Source organism: Chelonia mydas, chromosome 1 (genome assembly GCF_015237465.2).
Source record: "Chelonia mydas isolate rCheMyd1 chromosome 1, rCheMyd1.pri.v2, whole genome shotgun sequence".
In the NCBI taxonomy this organism is placed as follows: Eukaryota; Metazoa; Chordata; order Testudines; family Cheloniidae; genus Chelonia; species Chelonia mydas.
The window spans coordinates 60,059,074-60,083,599 of record NC_057849.1 but is presented as its reverse complement, the minus strand read 5'-3'; the positions used below and the strand labels follow the sequence as shown (position 1 = coordinate 60,083,599).

The following is a 24,526-nucleotide window of genomic DNA, read 5'->3' as shown; positions in this document are numbered from 1 at the left end:
TTCCATCCAGCTAAGATCCTCAGCCCACATATTATATCTATGCAGTTTATTCCTTCTCTCTGGCTACAGAACTTGACATTAGTAGCCAGTCCTTTTTTAGGCACAGTTCTTGCTGTTCTGATCCCCAAGGCGCTTTATAGATTGGTTCCATCCTCAGCATTGCCACACCTCCAATTTCAGTATTGCTTGAAAGGAACCAGGGTTGTTTTTTTTCCAACCTTTCTCTGCAGCATGGGGCAATGATCGCCTGTTATGTCCAGATGATCCTATCTCACCTAATCAATTCCCTGCCATTGCAGAGAGGCCTTGGGTATTAGTGGCACCTCAGTCTCTCCTATTTTTCTCTGCCTCTGGCACACAACGATTTAGTACCTGTAATACCCGTGAGGACAGACTAGATGATTGAATGGTCCCGCCTGGTCTTAAACTCTATGAAATGACACAAAAAGAAAAGAAGTACTTTGCTTAGAGACTAACCAATTTATTTGAGCATAAGCTTTCGTGAGCTACAGCTCACTTCATCGGATGCATATGACTGCATCCGATGAAGTGAGCTGTAGCTCACGAAAGCTTATGCTCAAATAAATTGGTTAGTCTCTAAGGTGCCACAAGTACTCCTTTTCTTTTTGCAAATACAGACTAACACGGCTGCTACTCTGAAACCTATGAAATGACCGTTTGATCACAGCTGAATCTGCCAGAGAAATGTAAAGAGCAACTGTGCTGGATGAAAGATTCATTTATTTATTTTATTGCTGAAGTTTAGCTGATCAGAATAGCCTCTGCATACCCCTGACTCGTCCTCAGCTAGAAAGAAAAGTCATAACATGAAGACTGACTGCTTTGGTCAAGGAGGCTTCACCTAAATCTTCAGAACACCAGTGATATATCACTGAATCACTGTTTGTGAATCACTGAAAATTATATTTCTACATAGAAGAGGTCTGTGTATGCAGGAGGGAACCATAGAATCATAGGACTGGAAGGGACCTCGAGAGGTCATCTAGTCCAGTTCCCTGCACTCACAGCTGGACTAGGTATTATCTAGACCATCCCTGACAGGTTTTTGTCTAACCTGCTCTTAAAAATCTCCATTGATGGAGATTCCACAACCTTCCTAGGCAATTTATTCCAGTGCTTAACCACCCTAACAGTTAGGAAGGTTTTCCTAATGTCCAAATGGGGAAGAAGGAGAGAAGAGGGTTGGATAGGATGCCTGATGTTCCCTGACAACCATTCTAGCTGATTAGAGATGTGTGTTGATGGGGCACAAGGCCACCATCCAGCCTGTGTCACCCAGAAGCCTGGTGATCACCACATCACTCAATGTAGGGCCTCACTTTAAGAGGGGTAGAGGGAGGGGAGAAGAATGGGATCAGAATAACGACTGGACCACATAAAAGCAAACAGGATTCATAATGTGCATCTTGTTTAGAGGAAAAAGAAAATATCTTTTTTGCCCTCAATGTAGCTTCTTAACTATGTGACTAAGTTTTCAATTCTGGCTCACCAAAGCAAGCTACAATCTGAACAGTACCATGCAGTAATCTGTTTACATATTTGTGCAACATTTTTGCTGAACTGCATGTTCATCCAGCCACTACCTTAAAAGAGCTGCTGCTAATATAGACAGATTTATACTGTAATATGACTCATGTATAGTTAAAGTAAGACCCTTGTGTGGCAGGCAGCCATTATTTAAGAGACAGAGGTCCTTTACCATTTCCAGCAGTGTTGGACGACGTTTGGGCAGTACAGGGAGCGACTTCTTCCTCCGTCTGTCAGAACCTCTGCAGTGCCCTGTGTTTGTATTTGAGCTCGCCAATGTTAAACTTGTAAATTCTGCACGTTCCTTGCGGTTTATACTATTTGGACTTTGAGGGATATTTGAAGCCTGAGGGATATTTCGGAGGATAGTCTGATTTTCCTTAAGAGCTTTTGCTACAATCTTGGCAGGAACTTCTAAAAAAAGAAAGAACAAAACTGTGAGCTCTCAAAGTCCTAAAGGTCTCAATAACGATCACAGATCTCAATACCGACAGCTCAGCTATTTACTACTACTGGTACTAGCATGCCCTGTTTTAATGATCATAGAGTTCTACAGAGGAGGGAATCTTATCACAATTCCCGTAAGAGAAAACAAGCACACAGAAGTTAAGTGACTTGCCCAATATCAGAGAGCCAGCAGAGAGAGTCTGGATCAAAACTCAGGTCTCTGTCTTGCAATCAGTCCCATGCTCTATACATTAGAGCACACTGCTTCCATTTTATAACCCAGTTTGCAGTGAAATACATGGACAATAAGGATGGCGCCATGGTTAGGTGCTAACCTGTGACTTGCAAGATCCAAATTCAGTTCCCTGCTCTGCCACAGACTCCCTCTATGACCTTGGGCAAGTCACTCAGTCTCTACGTCTCAGTTCCCGGTATGTAAAATGGGTGGTAATAGCACTTACTCCCTCGCCAGGGTGAGATGAGGAAAACTACGTTAAAGATTATGAAGTGCTCAGGTATTACTGTAATGGGGACCATGGAAGGAATGAGCTATGCCTTAAATCAGAATGTGCACTCAATCTCCAAGCACTACAAGAATCTCTAGTGGTAGCACCCTTATGTGGAAAGTACTAGATATTAGTACTTGGGTATTAGCTCAGAGAGTGAGTGACAGCACCTTCCTGGCCCTCTTCACCAAACACAATTTTAGGGTAAGGATTTTAAGACTGTTTTTTCCCCTCACATACATTTCTCCAAAAGTTCTACATCCTATCCAAAAAGAGAATTTATCTCCACCTTTATCTCAGAATAAGGTGGTAGGACAGGACACGTAACATGGGGGGGGAGAGGAGGGAAACAAAACAAGAAAAACAACACTGTGAACCTGCCGCCCTTTGAGGAAACTCTGGAATGTAGTATAAAAAAAGAATGATCATTAATAGACAGGCTATGAACTAGATAAATCAGAGGTCTGATCTTTTAGGCAATTCTAATGTTCTCACTTGGTGAATCCTTGGTATACAAATGGTACAATGTGGCTGCTACTGCATATAAATAATGAGTTGTCTCTCCCCCAGGGAGTAACAGTTGCTCTTAGAGTAGCCTGCTGGGTTTTCCCATCCTTCCATTCATCCCATGTTACCTTTTTCATCCTCCATTTGTGTCTGTGTTCGTATGAAGTACACTGAAAGCAGACAGCGCTGCAAGCAAAACAGCAGAAAACCTTGCCCCTCGAGATACAAAACATTCGACCTTTAACACACGTATTCCCTCACTGCCTAACAAGCTACAGTGGCAGATCCAAGGCCGCTCTCAATTACTCCACCAGCAACCAGAGGTGCAGGAACCAGGATGTTTTCCTGCTCATGAATACCCTGGAAGTAGAGCCAGTTATTGTTGTGTTTGTGTCTTTGGTTAGATCTAAGAATGTAAGTCTCTGAATATAAAAAACTGCAAATTTACATATTCATAAATGAGGACAAGACTAGGGGAAGAGAGATGGCAGGAGGGGGACAGAAAGGCAGGAGAGGGCAAGGTGCCCGCACTGTATGCCACCTTCCTTCTCAGATTGATCTTTATACAGAGACAAAAATGTCTTTTCTGGTAAACTTTGAATGCTTTCGCTGTTCAAAAGAGAGAGGGCGAAAAAAGCTTGTTAGGCCCCAACTCACCCTCTGGCTCGCTCTCGGATGTGCTGCCATAGTTGGCCACCAGTGAACTCAGGGCAGAGGTTACCTGCTTCGGAATGACAGTCACTCCCAACTTTGCATCCTCTGCAGTTGCTCCATCCTTGTCTGACTCTGCAAAGAGAGTACCAAGACCTTTCAATGCTCCTAGATGTTGACAGCCAGCTTTGTCACTAGATCTTCTCCTGGAGAATATGCATCTGATACTGGACAAGGTTATTCAACACCATTGCTTGATAAAATGCATGCTACTTTCTTTCCATTAACATTCAGGGGCAGGAGTTGTCTAAACACCAATTTATAGCCCTGACAAAGACTGTAACGGAAAAAACAGTTTGATTTCTCTGAACAAAGACTTGGGCTTTTGGCTCCATCTTCATATAGTGAATTTAATTACAGGCTTTGCTATTAATTGAAAATAGAGAGGGAGAAACTTGTTTAAGATTTCCTGGATGTAGCTGGGTGATAAATATGTGCAGAGATTAATCTTTTACAGGGGGAAGAGTTATTTACATTTAAGATTAGAATTTCCAAGGGGAAGAAATTTTGAGATTGTGAAATCACTCTAAGGGACATTCAAATCAAGCTTATAAGGCTATGGCAATGAAATCTCGGAGAATTTGAATACTTAAAAATATGTATTTAGCACCATCTGTATGCATGGTGCTTTAGTGAATAAAGAGTTTATAATCCAAATTGTTCACGATAACACAGAATGCCAAGGACCTAAGATACAGGATAAGTGGACCAACAACTTATGAATAGCTGCTAGTGGGCAAAAGGGAAAAATCTACTAAAAGCATCCCCAAGTAAACAATTCAAATCACAGATAAATTTAATAGGATGCAAAGCTACATGTACCATGACACACCATTTCCTTTGGAGGCATCACAGATATACTCAAATGTGGGCATTTAACCAGAAGGCTAATACAAGTCAGTTCTTTTGCATGAAACCTACATGGAAATTTTTGGGGAAAAAACATGCAAAACCCTATTGGTAACATTATTAGAAAGGTCTCTGTTGAAACTTTTTGTGGAAGCCTGGTTCAATTACAAGAATTAAAGAAACACTACCTGAAATCAGGATTTTGTAAAAATTGTATTGCCTATGCATTAACCCCACATTAGATTATTAAACATGAAAATTTACAAAAAAAATAGTTTGTCACTATTTTTGTTTTACTTTTTACATTTCACTCACCTTAAGACAATGAAGTCAGTTTCACTTTTAGATTCTCGGAACAGCAGAATTTGGTTTCAAACATAAAAGGACTTTCATTTTTTTTAAAAGCAATATTTTTGTGTGGAAACCTTTCTATTCCTTTGTTTTTAAATCAAAGTTTGTTTTTACAACAGTTAATTCTGGACCAAATTTAAGTTAACACTACCCCTTGAATCTATTTATTGTAAAACACGTAATACTGTACACAAACCTCTCCTTGCCAGGGTTTCCAAATCACTGACCAGGAGTACAAAGTTTCAGGATTCTTCTATCGACATTTTATGTTCTTAGCAGGAATTTCCATTCAAAAGGAAGTTCTAATGAAAACCTGGGTACAAGGCTCTTCAGTGAAGCTGGCAGCAACAAATCTATGACCTACTAACCTTTGAATTGCTTTGGCTGTAGTGCAAGAAAGTCCTAATAATGTTTTAAGTGGCAGATAGAAGAGTTGTCAAGTATGACAGAGCACTTATCAATGGCATCTTCCAAACCAAGTGTAAATTCTTTGAAAAGACAAGTTCTTTTCAAGTCGCCAGCTCTCCTAAAAAGCTGTTACCTACGTAACATTAATTCCCCCTAAAGTAAAATATTTCTCCAACCTCCTTCCCTCATCTTACCAGCATCACTATTTGCCAGAATGCCAAGTGGATCCACATCCTTCATACAGGTCTGTGCATCAGAAACAGATTGTTTTCCAGGTTCCTTAACAAATGTACGATTTTCTGGTCCACTAGCTGCATTTTGAGCTTTCAGCAGAGATGCATCATCTCCATCACCTTTCCTAAACTTCTTCCAGAACTGACGCTTCTGCTTCTTCTTCTGTCTTCCTTGCCACCCAGAAGTCTCTTCACCTTGTGGAGCTTTCCACATTCCCTTCATTTTGCTAGAGGAAAGAAAATGTAAAATTCTTACACAAATAACACCACACAAAGTAAATGAAACTAATCAAGGTAACCCCCCCCCCCCCAAACAAATTTTAAAAACCCTGTGTCCTATAGCAGCCAAGAGATTAGAGGAATATTTATCCTTCAATACAACATTTTTCAGCTCTCCCATCTTACATTGCTCTGCCCTGCTTCAATACTTTAATCCGCCAGTTTCAGCATATTAGTAGCCAAATGCAGTTTACCAGAACACCTATCTACAAGTGCTTTATTTGGGGCTAGTAAGTCTCATTTGGCTATTGGCACAGTGAACTGAGACATGACAGAAGGCAGACGAAGCTATGCTGGACACAAACATGGGGGGAGGGGAGGGAAGACGACAAAGAAAGCGAGACAGAGAAATGGAGAAACACACACACACACACACCCACCCACCCCCATGGGGGTGGGACAAGGTATGGAGAACTCTTTCTCCCACATTTTGCTTTTATTTAGACTGTAAACTCATTGGGGCAGGAACTGTCTCTTACTGCATGTTTGTACAGTGCCTAGCAGAATAGGGCCATGAACTCAGTTGGAGTGTCTAGGCACTCCTCTAACATAAATAGCAATACTTAACCAATGTTTCACAGGTTAAGGGAGGCTGTGATGCTGGAGGTGCTGTCTTTTGACCAAGACATAAAACCAAGGTCCTGACCACTTGTGGTCACTAAAAACCCAAGGTACTTCTCAAGAACCAGAATTGGATGTCCCAGTCAAATTCCAATTTGGAAACTGCATTCTGCCCTCATCTGCTGGTTCTATTAGCAAATGCATTCTTCAGTTCCTGTTCAAAACTACAGCATAACTGTGCAGTATTAACCAGCTGCTACATTCCACCCTGCAGGTAGCTACATTGAAATGACAGGTGAAGTGGTCATCTCTAATCTACTCCATAGGGATGTTGAGAATTAACATTTGTAAAGCACTTCAGGGGGCCAGAATTCAAGGGTGGTATAAAAGTATCAAATGCTTTTGAAAAATCTTACTTAGCTATTTGCCTCAATAGGAAAGCTTCCAGAGAGCAAGCTGAATCCTCCTCTGTCTCACACATCAGTAAATTTGCAAGATTAAGCACCAGTTCCAGATTGCTATTGTTGACATTCATACCAGAAATTACAGCTTTTTGGACAACAGATTGAGTTTATAGGGCTAACAGTTAGGAAAGAGGCTTTTTAAGAAACCCAGGGTTATAGAGATCACTTACTGAGAACAAACAGGACACAGTTTCGGTCATTTTTCTGATCACTCTTCTGACCAGGAGAAGTAGGAGATTTAAGTATAATTGCTGAGTGATACCTAAGGGCTGCTGCTGAGTCACAACTCACTAGTGAAGCCACATGCGGTAAAACAAAAATTATTAAATACCATTGATTTTGTTACTTTGACAAGCCAGACTCACTTTTAACTTCAGTTACTAACCAAGTAGGAGAGTCGCTTAATGTCTGTTTTCATGCATTCAGTGCTTTAAATTCACAACTAGTACTAAGAATCAAGCACTTGTTGAAGTGCCCCTGCAATTGCACACTCCTCCCCACACCTGCAAGGAGAATCCCATCTTATTTCTTTAAGAGCAGAGGGCTTTGCTATGGGCCAGAAGAGATGAGTAAAGGCAATCTGAGATGTATCTGAGATGCTAGGAGAGATATAAGTGACAGGATTGGCTTCTGAAGCTTCGTCTACATTAAGAATATTTGCAACGGTGGACATTACCAAAATTAGGTTACATTGGTATAAGTCCACTTTGCATTTGTGCAGCCCATCTATATGAGGGATTTGCACAGGCATAACCAAATCAATGTAGTAACACTGGTGCAAGAATTTTTACTGTAGACAACTTCAAGGCCCAAGCCCACTTTCCCACAGCAAAAAGAAAGGTCCACAAAGAGGCAGGAAGGAGTCTGACATAACAAGCTGGGAACATTCTTGCTGCCCCCACTCAGATCCTCTGTCCACTAAGCCAGACCCTGGAAGTTTGGGAGATTATAATGCCTTTAAAAAACCCCTCCCTATAGCAGTATTCAAGCAAAGCCACTGATGAAGCTCGACATGAGGCAAACAGTATGCAAAAAGGTGTGGAGGAAAAGAGCAGAGGCCACACATGTGGAGGTATGGAGGGGGGAAAAACAGATCAGAGTACATGAGGGGAGTGAACAAATAAAATCCAAGAGGAACAAAGAAGAGCCCCAGAGGAGAAATCAAGATGAGGCAAGGTGGAAGAGATGAAAATAAGAGTATTGAAGGTACTTTCAGCTACCAAACCAGTTTACAGTGATAATTAGATAGCTTAGAAACTCAGATAGATCATTCCTTCTTAAGTTTGTTATTATTACTCTGACCCCACCATTTGAAAAAATGAAGGCGAGGGGGGAGGGGAGAGGAGGAGAGAGAAATACAATCTATAATCATAAACCAAGTCACTTTTTTTTTTTTTTTCCCCTCTCTCTCTTGCAAGGGGAAGCAGGGAGAGAGTGCATTAGACAAGTCAGATTCAGGTAGGGGCAAAGTCACACAATGTAACTTCTCTTTCAAAGACTCGGCGTCTATTACTTTAGCCTAATGGCTATTCTGCAACTTGGTTTTCTTAAACAAGCCAGAGAGTGGAACTCTGCAAACACATCAAAAGTTGTAAACGTATTGTTTCAACTGGATCAGACTCACTACAGTCCACTATGGAATACTGTGAACAACGTATTAAATTGGTAACATGTTGGTGGGTTACATGAAGGATACAAGTGCACTCAGTTTATATACATGTACAGTGAAAGTTACAAGTATTTGCACAAAAGGTAAAAAGAATCAAAGATAGTATTTTTGGACCAACTACTAGAGTGAACAAAATCGTCAGAGAAAGCTTACCCAAACTGTGTAGTTGTCAGCACTTCTCCTCTCTCCTCTTTTTCTTTCAGTAATGCTTTCTTCTTTTCAATGTTGGCCAACGTAGGAAAGTTTCTAGAGCAAATAAATATATGTTTGTTTTAAAAATGTTTTACACACCCCTGGTCTAACCCACATTTGTATTATGAACAGCACAGGAAAGATTTAGTTGCACAAACAAAAAATGAAATATTAAAATCAAATTGTTTCCTCCTGAAGCAGGGATTGGTTAAGAAAAATACATATACCTCTACCCCTATATATGTGGGTGCAGATGGACCTTGAAGTGCAGAGCTTTTTACACACACACACTCTCTATGACAGAATAGGATTCTGCCCTACAATTTTTTATTTTAAGTGCTTCGTGCAATCTAGTTTTAACTGTCTTAAAAGGCACAATATATGTTTAGCAAGATTTTCACATGGAGGATGAGACTGAGTTTCCGCTTATCAGTCTCATTGACACTGGGTTTTGAGATAAAAAACCCACAAAACTGTATCACCAAAAGAGTCTCTGGATGCATATTCAGCCATGACACTTTCAGTATCTAGCTGTCATTGCTCTGTAAAGCACTTTGAGACAGCAAAAGGCTACACATAATCATCTAATTCTATTCTGTTCTTTAGGAGAGTAATTCAGGTCATTAACATTTTATAAAGTCTATTAAGATGGAAGAGTGAGAAGCCTAGAACAGCTATACATATATATATATATATATATATATATATATTTTATCAAAAACAAACAGTCTTCAGACCTAAATATTTAGTCTCGTCACACTCAGCTTCCTTTTATGATATATCAGCAGAAGTTAAGTGCTAAAAAGTCACACTGATGCAAGACAAGCTGAAGGACAAGGATGGAAAAAGCAGAATTGGTTTCTGAAAATGCTGCCTTGAACAGGAACTCTGGTATTAGGAGGTTTTCACCAATCATGCTTAGATTCATGTTTTCATAGAGATTCCGAGGCCAAAAGGGACCACTGTGATCATCTAGTCTAATTTCCTCTATAACACAGGCCAGAGAACTCCCGCAAATAGTCCCGCCTTGAACTAGAAAATTTCTTTATAGAAGCATCGAATCTTGATTTAAAAGTTTCCAGTGATGGAGAATCCACCAAAACCTTTGGTAACTTGTTCCAATGTTAATTACCCTCACTTACGTACACCTTATTGTCAGTCTGAATTTGTCTAGCTTCAACTTCCAGCCATTGGACCTTGTTATACCATTGCTAGATTGATGAGCCATTCAAAACACATTCACTGTGCCATTTATTATGAAGAGAGGATTTAAAAAAAAAAAAAATCTTTAAAAGTATTGATTGGTAATAGGATATGAAGCCTGTTACCTTCAAAACAGACTAACATGGCTTACCACTCTAAAACCTGTTACCTTCAGGTCACCAGTTCAAGTGCAGCCTAGATTGCTAGTCACCAGAAGTCACAATATGGCGCCTATTCAGTAGCCTATATGCAGAGTAGGCAACATTAATCCAGACCCCAGTGGAAGGTGCCCACATTTCAAAAACTACAGTCACAATTAGCTTCTTTGTTGGCAGAGAGATCAAGAAATGAAAAAGCATAGATAACTACACACTTATGGAGACAGTCCTTCCAGGTCAGGGGTGGGGCACATTTCTGGGAAAGCTTAAACTTTTGCACATGCTGTACAAATTCTGAGAACTTCAGTGCCCAGGCTTGTCCACAAAGTACCCACACTACAGAAAAACGAATCTTTTTGTTTTTCTGGCAGAGATCTTAAGAACATGAGAATGGCCATACTGAGTCAAACCAATGGTCCATCTAGCCCAACATCATGTCTTCCAAAAGTGGCTGGTGCCAGATGCTTCAGAGGGAGTGAACAGAACAGGACAATTTATTGAGTAATCCATCCCCTATCATCCAGTCACAGCTTCTAGCAGAAGCATGGGGTTGTGTCCCTGACCATCTTGACTAACAGTCACTGACAGACCTATCATCTGTGAATTTACCTAATTCTTTTTTGAACCCAGTTATACTTTTGTCCTTTACAGCATCCCCAGCAACAAATTCCACAGGTTGACTGTGCATTGGGTGAAGAAAAAGTTCCTTTTGTTGGTTTTAAACCTGCTGCCTATTCATTTCACTGGGTAATGTCTGGTTCTTGTGTTATGTGATGGAATAAATAACACTTTCCTATTCACTTTCTCCACACCACTCATGATTTTATAGACCTCTATTATATTCCCCCCCCCCTCGTCTGTTTTAGCAGCTGAACAGTCCCACTCTTTTCAATCTCTCCTCATATGAAAGCTGTTCCATACCCCTCATAATTTTTGTTGCCCTTCTTTGTATTTTTCCCAATTCTACTATATTGTTTTTTGAGATGAGTAGACCAGAACTGCATTCAGTATTCGAAGTGTGAGCATACCATGGATTTATATAGTGGCATTATGATATTTTCGGTCTTATTTTCTATCCCTTTCCTGATGGTTCCTAACATTGTTAGCTTTTTTGACTGCTACTGCACATTGAGGAGATGTTTTCAGAGAACTAACCACAATGTCTCCAAGATCTCTCTTGAGTGGTAACAGCTAATTTAGACCCCATCATTTTGTATGTATAGTTGGGATTATGTTTTCCAATCAACACTGAATTTCATCTGCCATTTTGTTGCTCTGACACACAGTTTTGTGAAATCCCTCTAACTCCTTCCAATCAGCTTTGGACTTAACTATCTTGCATAATTTTGTACCGTCTGCAAACTTAGCCACCTCACTGTTTACCCCTTTTTCCAGATCATTTACAATATGTTGAACAGAACTGGTCCCAGTACAGATCCTTGGGGGACCCCGCTATTTACCCCTCTTCACTGTGAAAACTGACCATTTATTCTTACCCTTTGTTTCCTATCTTTTAACCAGTTAATGATCCACGAGAGGACCTTCCCTCTTATCCCATGACTCCTTACTTTACTTACGAGCCTTTGGTGTGAAACCTTGTCAAAAACTTTCAGAAAAAGTCCAAGTATGCTATATCCATTGGATCACCCCTTGTCCACAAGTTTATTGACACTCTCAAAAAAAATTCTAATGAATTGGTGAGCATGATTTCCCACAATAAAAGCCGTGTTGACTCTTCACCAACATATTGTGTTCATCTGTGTGTCTGATAAATGTGTTATTTCCTATAGTTTCACCCAATTTGCCTGATACTGAAGGTAGGCTTACCGGCCTGTAATTGCCAGGATTGCCTATGGAGCATTTTAAGCAAAACAAACAAAAAAAAAAAAACCCCAAAAACCTGGCCTTACCTTAGCTATGCATCAGTCAGCTGGTACAGAGGCTAATTTAAGTGATAGGTTACATATCACACTTAGTTGTGCTGCCATTTCATATCTTAGTTCCATCAGAACTCTTGGGTAAACACACTCAGGTCCTGGTGACTTATTACTGTTTAATTTATCAATTTGTTCAAAAACCTCTTCTGACAACACCGCAATTTGGGGCAGTTCTTCAGATTTTTCATCTAAAAAGAATCTTGTAAAGAAGCTCAAGTTAAGGAAGACTGCTTCCTGTATATGCATAAATGCCTAAAAATAAGTCCTATCAAGTCAAGAAAAAGGTGGTTGGGAGGGTGGGGAGAAACACTTCTCTAAACAGAGAGAGTATCTGCACTATGGGGGCATCTCTTCTCTTTTCCCAGGCTGAACTTGTTTTTGATTTATAGACTGCAGAAGAGAAGAATGAGGGGGGATTTGATATCGGCTTTCAACTACCTGAAAGGGGGTTCCAAAGAGGATGGATCTAGACTGCCCTCAGTGGTACCAGATGACAGAACAAGGAGTAATGGTCTCAAGTTGCAGTGAGGGAGGTTTAGATTGGATATTAGGAAAAACTTTTTCACTAGGAGGGTGGTGAAGCACTGGAATGTGTTACCTAGGGAGGTGGTGGAATCTCCTTCCTTTGAGGTTTTTAAGGTAAGGCTTGACAAAGCCCTGGCTGGGATGATTTAGTTGGGGATTGGTCCTGCTTTGAGCAGGGGGTTGGACTAGATGACCTCCTGAGGTCCCTTCCAACCCTGATATTCTATGATTCTATGACTTAACATTTCTCAGGGCATATATCCAAAAATTTAGACAAAAAACAGAACAGTTTTTGCCTCTTTTTCAAAGGGTAGTATGACAAGGACATTTTCCTCCCCAACTAATCAACCAGTCAAAGAGAGACTCAAAAAACAAGGAAGGGCTTTTAAAAGGTCAGGTACAGGCTCTGCCCAACCAGTGGACAAAAAGCAAACTCCAGTATCTAAGCGCCTAAAATACCCTATCACTTGGGAAAGAATTGGTCTTGGTAGATTGATTTAAATCAAAGCAATTGAAATCACTGATTTTAATCATTATATAAATCTGCAAGCAGGAAGCCTTGATTTAAATCATTGATTTTACCTATTTTCCTAAAGAAGGGCTGAATTTCATTGGTTGGTAAGAATTAAAACATACTGATTTGCAACTATATATAGCCTTTACACTAAATTTGGTGCTTTTTACTAATAAGGAGGAAACACCATACCTACATACATTTTTTAAGCAATTATGTAGCTTACAGACATTTGTTCAGATTCTTAATTTTTACCTTTTACATTATGTAGAAAATGGCGAATGATCCATTTCTTACTCCCTAGATTAATTTTTTACTTGTAATTTGTGTCAAGCTGTATGTGAATGTAAATTTAAATCCAATTAGAAAAAAACCCCACAAAAATAGCATTTTAAAATTGTTTTTCCATTAGTTAAATAAAACTACCTTAAATGTGCTGGATTCATAAGAAAAAAGTTAATGAAAAGATGTTTTGCATTTAGAATTAACTGATTTATTAAACAAAATAACTGTAGTTAGTGAATTGAACTATTGTTTCTGGTCACCAGGTCCTTCAAGATTTCAGAACTAGCAGATCTCAGCCTCTCACACATCATTTTCATTCATAGCCTGGAAAAAGGAAACAAGCTTCCCTGCTTTTTCAACTCCCAATTACTTTCTTAACTTTGAAAGAACTAATAATTAAATTGAACTAGTTGAATAAACTAAAGAAATATTCTCTCCGCACCTGCAAAAGAGACTTCTGCTGTCAAAATCTGGTTTAGCCCTTTAACGAACTCTGGGTACTGTTTAGCCAGTGATTTCCATATGTTCAGTGCTTTGGCTTTCTTTAAAACTTTAACAGCAAACACATACTGCTTAATGGTATTTTTTTAATTATTTAAATAAAATTAATAGATTAGTGTAGGCCTTGACCATTTTAAATACTTTGATTTTTTTTTAAAATAAATCTGTATTTAATTAAAATAAAATCAATGTTAAAAAAAAAATCTTTGTTTTTTAGCCATCTTGAGCAATGATCTCAAGTTGCAGTGGAGGTGGTCTAGGTCGGATATTAGGAAACACTATTTCACTAGGAGGGTGGTGAAGCACTGGAATGGGTTACCTAGGGAGGTGCTGGAATCTCCTTCCTTAGAGGTTTTTAAGGCCCAGCTTGACAAAGCCCTGGATGGGATGATTCAGTTGGTCCTGCTTTGAGCAGGGGGTTGGACTAGATGATCTCCTGAGGTCTCTTCCAACCCTAATCTTCTATGATTCTAACATCTGCTAGCAGGTTAGCAAGTTGTGGCATGCCGTACGCTCCCCGTAACTCAACCTGTTAGCACATTAAAAATACTAACTGCCTCGTCTTTACTAGTCATGTGTTACCAAACACGGGATAAGAAAACACTTTTTCCTGGTGTGGTTGCACCAACAGAGGAAACAAGACCACTCTAGCAGCAGAGTTTACTTCATCTAAAAGACCACAGACAAACAAACAATCTTTTGGTCAGCATTCATACTCATTCATGGAGCACCCAAGTGTGCACCGCAAAGAAATGTAGAAGACAGTCCCTAACCTGAACAGCTAGAAACATGACAAAACTGGATGGGAGAAAAAGTGGAGCAAGTGAAAACAAACAAGATCAGAAGGAGATGGTCAGCTAATGCACATTCTACTATACCTAGGCCTGAAGACCAACTGAAAGGGAAATGTAAGAATTTCAGATTACTCCAGAGTTGCCTTGCTATAACCTTCATAATCTTTCCCCAGAAGAGACGGCTAGGGAAAGGATAGTTTGATTCCTTATGGACCAATGGAATGCACAGGTTTCATTATGAAGGAGTACTTCCCATATTACTCTTGAGGGAAAAATCAAACAAATAAAAATTCTGCGCACAGCATTCTAAAATTCTGCAAATTTTATTTGTCAATAAATAAATGTGAAGGCTCCAGCATGGCAATGGGGAGCCCAAGCCACTAGCTGCCCAGAGGTGGGAGATCATCCTGCAGCCCTCGCCCCCGGGACAGGGATTCAGCACGGAGGCTGCACCTGACCCCGCACAAGGGCCAGGCCTGACCCAGAAACACCCCGGGGGCCTGCTCCTCTGTGTCAGGCGCACAAGGTGTGGGCAGGCAGGTTCAGCCCAGCAGGATCCAAGTGTAGAGGGTCTTAGTATGGGGAGATCCAGGTGTGGGGTGAAAGGGTTCTGTGTTGGGAAATCTAGGTGCAGGCAACTCAGTGTGGGGGGATCTGGATGCAGAGGGGCTCATTGGGGGGTTCTTGGTGAACAGGCAATGGGACTCTGCGGGCGGGTGGCTGAAGCTCAGCGGGGGGGATCTGGGTGTGGGAGGATGGGGCTCAGTGGTGTGGGGGTCCAGATGTGGTCCAGGGGCAAGGGGGTGAGGCTCAAGGGGCTGGGGAGGGGGGGGTTGATGGGCCTGCTTAACGGGGGAGCCCCACTTGCTGCAAGGAGACGCCGCATGCCAGGCTCCTGCTTCCCCTCCCCATTCCCTTCCCCGCTGCCTCCTCCTCATCCCCTCCCCCTTCCTTTCCCCACTGTCCCCTGCCTCATCCCACCCCCTTTCCTCCCCCCCACCCTTCCCCCATTTCCTCTGCTCCGCCCCCCCGCTTCCTCCCCTAAAGTAGGTGCATTGGCCTCCTCCCCAAAAATTCCCTTTGTTTCCCCTGTATTTTCTGCAGGGAAGCAAAGAAATCTCCAGGGGGATATGAATTCTGCACATGTGCAGTGGCACAGAATTCCCCCAGGAGTACCATATAAAGGAAGCAAGATGAGAACAATGCACTCTGAGATAGTAAGGAAGGCAAACATATTCATGGTAAATAATTCTTCTTACCCTGCCTCTCTCCCTGCATACAACTGCCAAAACAACAAGTCAAGAGACTTTTCCACATGCTGGAGGGAAATACACAAATGAAATTTACTAGCTTTATCAACAAAGTTGACATCAGAGCCCTCTACTGGTTGCCTGCATTGTCTGTGAGCACAGAGGCCCCAAAAAGCACCTCACCACACCTGCCTAACTTTAGGTTTCTGAGGCTGAGGAGGTGCTTACCAGGCACGGAGAGTACCCAAACAGCCTCAGGACTTTCAATGGAACAGCAAGTTCAAAGTCCATAGTCACCACCACAATTAAAGTGACATTTCCTAGATTAAAAAAGTTCTGTTTGGGCAGGCTAAGAAGAGAGAAGAGTATCAATTTTCCTATTACAGGTGGGTTTGCATCCTTGGTGTAGGTGCAGACTCACTAATAGGTTTTAGTAGGACACACATTCTTGGAAGATGGAGCAACGAATATAAAAAATAAATATATTTTGATATATATTCTGATCCTGCAAAGTAACAATTCATAGTTGAAAAAACCCAGCAACAGAAGAGGAATTAAAAAGAGCCCTTAGAGTCTTAGCACAGAAATGAACACACTGTTATCTATTTATGAGCTCACCAAATGATTACCTTAAAAAAAATCCCTCCTGAATAACCACAGGAACTTTCAGAAAGAAGAAAATTGTTTTTCTAATATCACAACCCCAAACTGCTTACCAGCTCAGATTCCCTCTGGTGCTCCCTTTTCGTTACAATGCACTGTTTACTGTGACTCATCGGCACAACTTCAGTTCTAAATTGTTACTTTACTGGAGGCCCAATTACTGCTTCACAAAAGCTACAGTTTTTCAGGGTATTATAACAGAGCAGCCTCATTTTATAAAAAGAGTATCAGAAGCCACGCATGTAGTCATTTTGTTGCACCTATTAATTATAAATAAGATGCCCACACGGCAACAAAAGCACTGAAATAAACCACAGAACTACACCACCTAGTGGACATGTTTTAGAACAAGTTCCTAGTTACACAGCCTTATTATTCCTATTCATTATAGCTCAGCAACGAGCCCATTTCCAAGTATTTTTCTCTGGCAATTTTATACAAAGTTTCTGCAGTAACTTATTTGCAATATGACATTAAGAGTATCTGCACACACATACTGAGCAGAAAAATTTGAGTCCTTACACAATTCAGGTATAAAAGATTTCACCAGTAAAAGTTTACTTAGAATTAACTGTAGACACCTTTATAGTTGACTCAGATTCAACAAGGAAATCATACAGTTTTACTTTATAAAAAGTGAATAGTTTTTGCAGGGTACCTAGAAATTTGCCAATGCCCTTAATTCAATCCAGCTCATACTATTTCCCTCATCTGTTAGTGTCTAGTACAGAATGTTTATATGCACATAAACCTAGAACTTTTCCAGTGACTAGGCAGCCAGCTAAGACATGCAAATCGAGGGCCATGCAACAGGTGTTTGGCTTTACCTGCATACCCCAACAGAGGGCTGTTTAGAAACACAGAAAGTGCCATACAAGATCAAACCTGAGGTCTATCTAGACCAGTATCCCATCTCCAGTGGCCAGCACCAGGTGCTTCAAAGAAAAGTGTAAGCACTAAGCAGGAGGCAGAGGTGTGAATCTGCCCACACCCCCCACTACCACATTAAATCTCATCCTAATCTCTAATAGTAAGAGATTGGCTTAATCTCTAAAACATGAGGCTTAATATCCCTTTCACAGAATTTATTAATTACTACTTCATTAAAAATCTATTTTAACTTGTTTTTTGAAAGGTAAAGCACAAGAGAAAAAAGAACAACATTAATGCTGCAATAGCACCTATAAGGCAACTAGTAAGGGCCCCATTATGCCTAGCATTCTACAAACACAGTTCCTGCCTCAAATGGTTTATATTCTGAAAGACTGTTACACTTCCTTCTCCAACGTCAGAAGTTGGAAAGGAGAAGCCTTCATTCTGAGGGAATACAATAAAGTAATATCACTGCTATAACTTAAAAAAAAAAAAAAAAAAAAAAAAAAAAAACCCACCACAGAAGATCTAAGGAGATCATCACCCATTGAGCACACCACTGTAGTCTTCTCCCGAAACAGGACAAACTCAGCAGTCACTACTTCAATGTACAAAGACCTTAAAGTTGGTTCTCAGGATGACCAGTTTCAAAACCAAATCTAAGGTGCAGACGAGTAAAATTCTACTGTATTATTCAGAAACATTAAATATTTACTTGGGCATTCTGTTAGTCATGCTTCGGTCACCATCAAGATAGAACCTTGTAAGTTAACTTCCTGTTTTTACTGAAAATTAAACAGTCTTTAATTTCTGATGTAGAGGTACTTAGTCTGATGTACAAAATGCATCTCCTGTGCTACAAAGTATTTTGTAATGAAATCCAAAACAAAACCAAAACCAAACTGCATTTTTAATGTAGGCCAAACAGTAGCCATGTCTTCATGTATGAACAGCTTAAATCCCATTACATAAATGAATGTTTCAATGTACTTCTTGCCATGGGTGTTAACACCTTGTGCTTTGCTATCTGACCTTCCCAAGGACAACGTTACAGAAGATGAAGTATAACTACAAACAAAATGGGAGTCTTGCTGTACAAGCAAACAGAACTGACATCAGCACAAGTTGGAAATTTGCCCACAAATATTCCCCCAAAAGGAGACTTTTTGAATCGAAGTGATGAAAGGAGTTGCATGTGAAAAACCCACTATTAATTTTCAACTATCCTAAAATACTAGATTTTTATTTGGAGCTATCCTAGTGCCACAAAAATTAGTCAAAGGGTACAAATATCATAGGTTACATTTAAAGATATTTCTATTTAATGAACTCTGCAACACTTATTAATAATGGGGTGGGGGGAAGGTTCTAGAAGCTTTGCTGAAAAAGAAAGCCAGTTTGCTATAACACCAAATTCCAGGTAACATGGAAGTGAGCCAAGAAATCCTTTTGAATTGCTTTAGGATAAAGAGGAAGCTTTGGTACCTACAGCAGCTAACAGTCATTAAAGTTATTAGACAAAAGTTAAGCTTGTTTTTTCCCCATTAACTGTTACTCCTGGGGGAATTCTGCACATCTGTGGATGCGCAGAATTCATCTGTCTCGCATAATATCATTATCACTCACAAAACACATTTTGCCAAGTAGTGCTGTTCCACCTTTGCCCACCAGAGGCCGCTGTGGCGCGAGAACAGCCAGCTGCATTCATGCCTGCTGTTCTAGCACTACAGTGGCCTCTGGGGAGCAAAAGAACTGCAGCAATTAGGCAAAATGTTTTTTATGTGGGGAAAATACACAATTCTATGCCCAGTGCTGCAGAATTCCCCCAGGAGAAGAGTTCATCACAGCATCCTGCCTGCTGAGCCAGGTTAGGACAGGGCAGGGCACACAGAGCTGCTGTGGGGGTCACAGACTGGGATTCAGAACGGCTAGTGGGGGGACAGACTAGAGCATGGGCTCAGGAGCTAGTGGGGTGACAGCGCTAAGCCTGGGGCTGCAGATACCCATGGGGATGAGGGGACAGGAGCCTCCCCAACACATTAACAATCCTCCCCTGCCTCCCAACGAAAACCTCACACCCAACACCCTCCAGGTTCACTCCTAGGCTCCTTCCCTCTCCCTCAGCTCCTCTGTTACCCCTGACTCGCCCAAGCCTTTGCACTGCTTCTGACAGGTGCAGGAAATACAGTTCTGTATTATAATTTAAATGAATTACACAAAGTTCTGTATTAATATGCCTCGTAAAGAATCTGTCAAAAAAAAAAAATTACCAGAATTTGTTTTTTGGTCTGTATTGCTACAGACATACTTGCTGACAGATATTTTGAAATAAAGTACCAAAATAATTGTAACTGGCATGATTATATTGTGTTATTTTGACAAATAAAATATTAAAAAAACTGAACTGGTAATAGAAAAATTGATGGTCTAGTGTTGTTGATGCAGCAGAACGTTTCCACAGTTTGTGCTAAAAATTGCTATAATCATTGTGGGAAAATTTTACTCTGGAGTGGTGATTTCCTTTTTTCCCAGAACTCTATTAGCACTTCACCACAAGAGGGCTCTTAAGACAAAAACATGTATTTCCCAGGGGTGGGGGGGCAACCTGAGCCTGAGAAGGAGCTAGAATTTACCAGTGTACATTGCCAAAGAGCCACAGTAATATGCCAGCAGCCCTCTCATCAGCTCCCCCACCCCACTCCCAGCACCTCGCACACACCGGCAGCCCTGCCAGTCAGCACCTCCCCCTCCCTCCCCGCACCTCCTGATCAGCTGTTTTGTCGTGTGCAGGAGGCTCAGGGAGGGGCGGGAGCGAGGGCACGGCAGGCTCAGGGGAGGGGACAGGAAGGGGCAGAGTGGGGGCAGGGCCTGTGGCAGAGCCAGGGGTTGAGCAGTGAGCACCCTCCGAAACATCAGAAAGTTGGTGCCTGTATCTCCAACCCCAGAGTCGGTGCCTATACAAGGAGCCGCATATTAACTTCTGAAGAGCCACACATGGCTCCGAAGCCACAGGTTGGCCACCCCTGATCTATTTCCTGCTATGTACTTTGTTTGCATGTGACAAAGTGTTCTGGGTGGCAGCTACGAAGCAAGACTTAACTCACACTCCTCGCAACAAATGTATATCGGGATTATAATCAAGACTACACTGAAGATAAATCACTTGTACATTTCCACACAAAAGTCATTAATGCACAAAGTCAAGCCTTATAGAGGCACCGTAGTGGCTCCATAGATAAGGTTATGTTGCTGCTTCCACTTAACGTGGGGTTTAAATACTTCACATGAGCAGGAAATCTTCCATTGATTGTTCCCAAGATGAGTTCACTAAGGAGGACAAATGTCAATTTTCTAACTTTATGTAAAAAACAAAGGAAGATAATCTTATTTTGGACCTCCTCACACTCAAAGAGGCAACAAACTTGAAGGGTATGTCTACACAGCATTTTGGAGCCCACGGGAGCAAGACTCCTAGCACTGGGCTAGTGGGGCTTGTGCTAGCACTTTACAAATAGCTGTGTAGACAGAGCTTTGAAGTTGCAACTTGGGCTGGAACTGGGTGCTGAAACCTGGGTTTGGGGGGTGGGTTGGGCTTCAGGGTCCGAGCTTCAGAAAGCTGTCTATGCAGCTATTTTTAGACAGCTAGGGCAATGCAGCTAGTCTGTGAACCCGGGATGAAAGGCTCACTCCTGCTTGCTCCAGAATGCTGTGTAGACGTATCTGAATTATCACCCACCAGTGCATTACGCTGCAGGTCACAACATTAGGTTATTTCGGAAAGTTTAATACCAAGCTTCTTCACTGTAACTGTTTTATTTCAAAAAGAACTCTACATCTTTGTAAAGAACTTCTATTCTCCAGTGCTGTCTCTATTACCCATCTTAGCTCCTCTCTGCGGCCAGCCTGCTTCCCTAGCACCGAATCCCTGCTATCCTGTGACTCTCTGGCAAGAGTCCCTACCTCCTCCTTCCGCCCCGCACCCCAACATCCTTACCCCTAGCTTTTCAGAAAATTCAAAGCTTGCCAACATGACTTCACATCATCTTACCTGCCAAAGTCTGTCAGGCCATAGATTTTCCTAGAAAAATTGCTCCCTTTGTAGCACAGATACACAGTCCCCTTTGTCAGACAAACTTGTCACTGGGCCTCCCTCTCCCCCTGCCCCCTCCTTGCTACTGTTATGACTGAGACATGGTGAGAGAGGGAGGCTTGGAGGCAGTATCCTGACAAGTAGAGCTTGTAGATCTACCACAGAGAAGGGAAGATCTCCTCCATCTGGCAAACCTCCTTTGATTCACTAGGGGTGAGTCCTGAACTGATAATAAACCTGCCAAGGTCTATTAAGACAGTGTGCAGGCAATTCTTAGTATGTCTCCAGAAGGAGAAACCGGAGAGCCATGTGGGAGAACAGAAGGCACAGGGTCAGAGCAGTAGGTTTCCCTGCACCCCCTGGCCAGCCTACCCACCGGTTTCCAGCCCAGTAACTCAATCCCAGTGCCCACCTTATCTCCCCAGTTCCACGGTACCTCTTTCATCCTACACCAAATCCACTGACCCATTCCACACAAAGTCAGTTCATGCTTACTTTGTTTTATTGCAGGATTTTAATGTCAGTACATCTGAATAAAAAAGTCCTCCATGTGACTATTACAGGGTAGGAAGGGGAGAAGCAGTTCTGGACACACAAGATGTTCTGCAGAACATGGAAGAGCTACAGTTATGTGCATAAGAGACCTCCCATCCAAGCAACGGCCAGGCCTATTCTTATGCAATCTAGTAATATCATAGCCAATTGCAATATGGCTGCAAGCTGGAGCCAGTTTTGCTTCTGAAGTGCAGTAATAAAACCCACCTCTCTAATATAATGCTATAAAGCATTACCACAAATTCTCTCTCATATATATAAATAATGAATAAAATAAAAGTAAGGGAGAGGGAGACACTATACACCTATATAAATATAATATGTTCATAACACACAACTGCAGTCAGAGAAACAAAATCTAGAACATCTGTGACAACCTGAACTATTAATCAGCTGCAACCTGTTGATCTTTGAAAATTCAGTAGGATCAGGTTCAGACCAGTACAGTGTCTGTTTTCAAATATCCAGCTGTTTTTCTTTCAGCTTATCTGTGAGTGTAGGCATTATCTCCATTTCACAGATGAGGAACTGGTCATTCCCATAAATGCATTAGCCACAGAATAAGCTTAATCAGCTTAATCTCTTATACCTTTTGATTTAAAGTGCTTTACGCTATTACAAACGGGAAAAGGTTTTTGTAGTAGAAAGAGGTACCGAGCAGCACTCATCCTTGAATAAATGCTCTTTATGAACAGGGACATACACAAGGGGGGGGGCAAGAAGGGCACGCCCTCCACACACACACACACTCCCCAAAAAAATCTCCATGTGTCCCTGTAGTCGGTGAAGGAAGTAGCAGGGTGGCTGGCTGCCAGCTGAACTCCTTCTCCCTCCCCCACTGCAGCTGTTGCTTCTCCTTCCCTGCTGCCTCCACCCCCGAGTCACCTCAACAGGTGGTCTGCAAAGCAGGCAGCAATGCAGGGACTCCAGCAGCAGGGAAGAAGCAGCAGCAGCTGCACGGCTGGGGAGAGGAGGAGCTCAGCCTGCAGCCAGCCACCCTGATGCTTCCTCCACCCCACGGCTGCAGGGACACAGAGAGTGCTGCTGCCAGGGGGAGCCGCTGCCTCCTCACTGCTGGGCATCCCCACCAGAGGCATCCTGCCAGAGGTGCCCAGAGAAATTGCCAGGGAAGGGAGAGGGTGGACAGCATACGAACGCTTCATTTGTGTGTATTTAACGTGGCCCTCCAAAAGTGGTCAAATTTAAATGTCTGCGCACACCCCTGTTTATGAATTAGCAGAGCTTGCTGTATGATAATCAAGGGATACAGGTTAGAAAGAATGTTAGGTAGAAATTTGAAGTCTACAGAAATTACTTGTCAATTTCTGGACGTCTGCACCCAATGAAGTATACTATAGCGGTGGTAAGTACACCATATTCAGATGTTCACATCTTCATTATTTCAGACCCAACTATTTCCAACTTCATCCAGCACACATTCCTCATTTCAGGAATCTGAGCTTTAAACATGACATGTAAAAACAGTATGAGTTATCTAAAGACAAAATAATGCATCTTAAAGATTGAGGCATACATTTTTCTTGCTGGCGTAACTTGAGAGTTTGAATCTTTTGCCCCCTCAAAGCATTAAAGAAATAATTAAGTTAAGCGTTAGGAACCCCAAGGGAAAAGTGCACGAGAGTGATGAGAAGTTTTGGAACTGAAAGCCTCTTACAACTTACAGTCTCTGAAGCTTACTCACCTTTTTCTTTCCTCTCTCCATTTAGCAATCTCCTCTGGAGTATCTAATTGTATTCTTCTAGCACCAGGAGCATGCATCTAGGGAGGACAAGTTTTCAGAAGCATTACAAAATGTGACTGAATATTCCCTTTATGCAATTACATGAATATCTGCAACTTTAAAAAACACAGACAGTGCTGAAGTTGGGTGTAACATATAGAAAATGAGAAGACTAAAAATGAAACATGGTGATTGTTATTTCTATTATGTTGTCTTTTACATACTTTTCATGTTTAACATGGGACTGAGGTTCAGTTTTTAAGGCTGAGACTGGACTTTGTCATTCTAAAGAAATATAAAAATGCATAAAGACAGCCAGAGGAGAAGCTAATAATCAATTCTACAATTTTCATGGACTCAATTTTTGAAGCAGCTTGGGGTACCTACATTCTTCCAGTGAATTTGAACCAACTTCTCATGTGCACTGAAACTGCAACCATCTTCTGCACACTGAAAGAGAAGAAAAATACTCTGACGCTATTTGAATGGAATTACGCACAAAAAGAGTCAAGATGTAGCTCACTTATTTTTAACTATACTGCATACCACTGCATAGTAGATCACTTTCTTGAATGGTGAAACAAAACAACAACTGCCAGCATAGTCTCGGTTCCTCGCACAGAGCTTTGAAAATGTAAAAGGCTAAGTACCAATACTACAGCATTAAGAATTACATTTTAAAAAGGAGACATTCAGTTACTAAGTGGCGTAA

General features: G+C 41.4%; 1 protein-coding gene across 1 annotated transcript in view; it reads right to left on the bottom strand.

The window, feature by feature from the left end:
• The window catches only part of NUFIP1 (nuclear FMR1 interacting protein 1), a 31,018-nt gene that overhangs the window by 3,720 nt on the left and 2,772 nt on the right, over positions 1-24,526 (bottom strand). Inside the window, exons 4-9 of the mRNA XM_007058769.4 lie at positions 24,202-24,264; positions 23,776-23,852; positions 8,687-8,779; positions 5,522-5,787; positions 3,666-3,794; positions 1,721-1,962 (exon numbers count right to left, since the gene is read on the bottom strand). Coding sequence (XP_007058831.3) covers positions 1,721-1,962; positions 3,666-3,794; positions 5,522-5,787; positions 8,687-8,779; positions 23,776-23,852; positions 24,202-24,264 — 870 coding nt within the window. The remainder of the gene's footprint in view (positions 1-1,720; positions 1,963-3,665; positions 3,795-5,521; positions 5,788-8,686; positions 8,780-23,775; positions 23,853-24,201; positions 24,265-24,526) is intronic.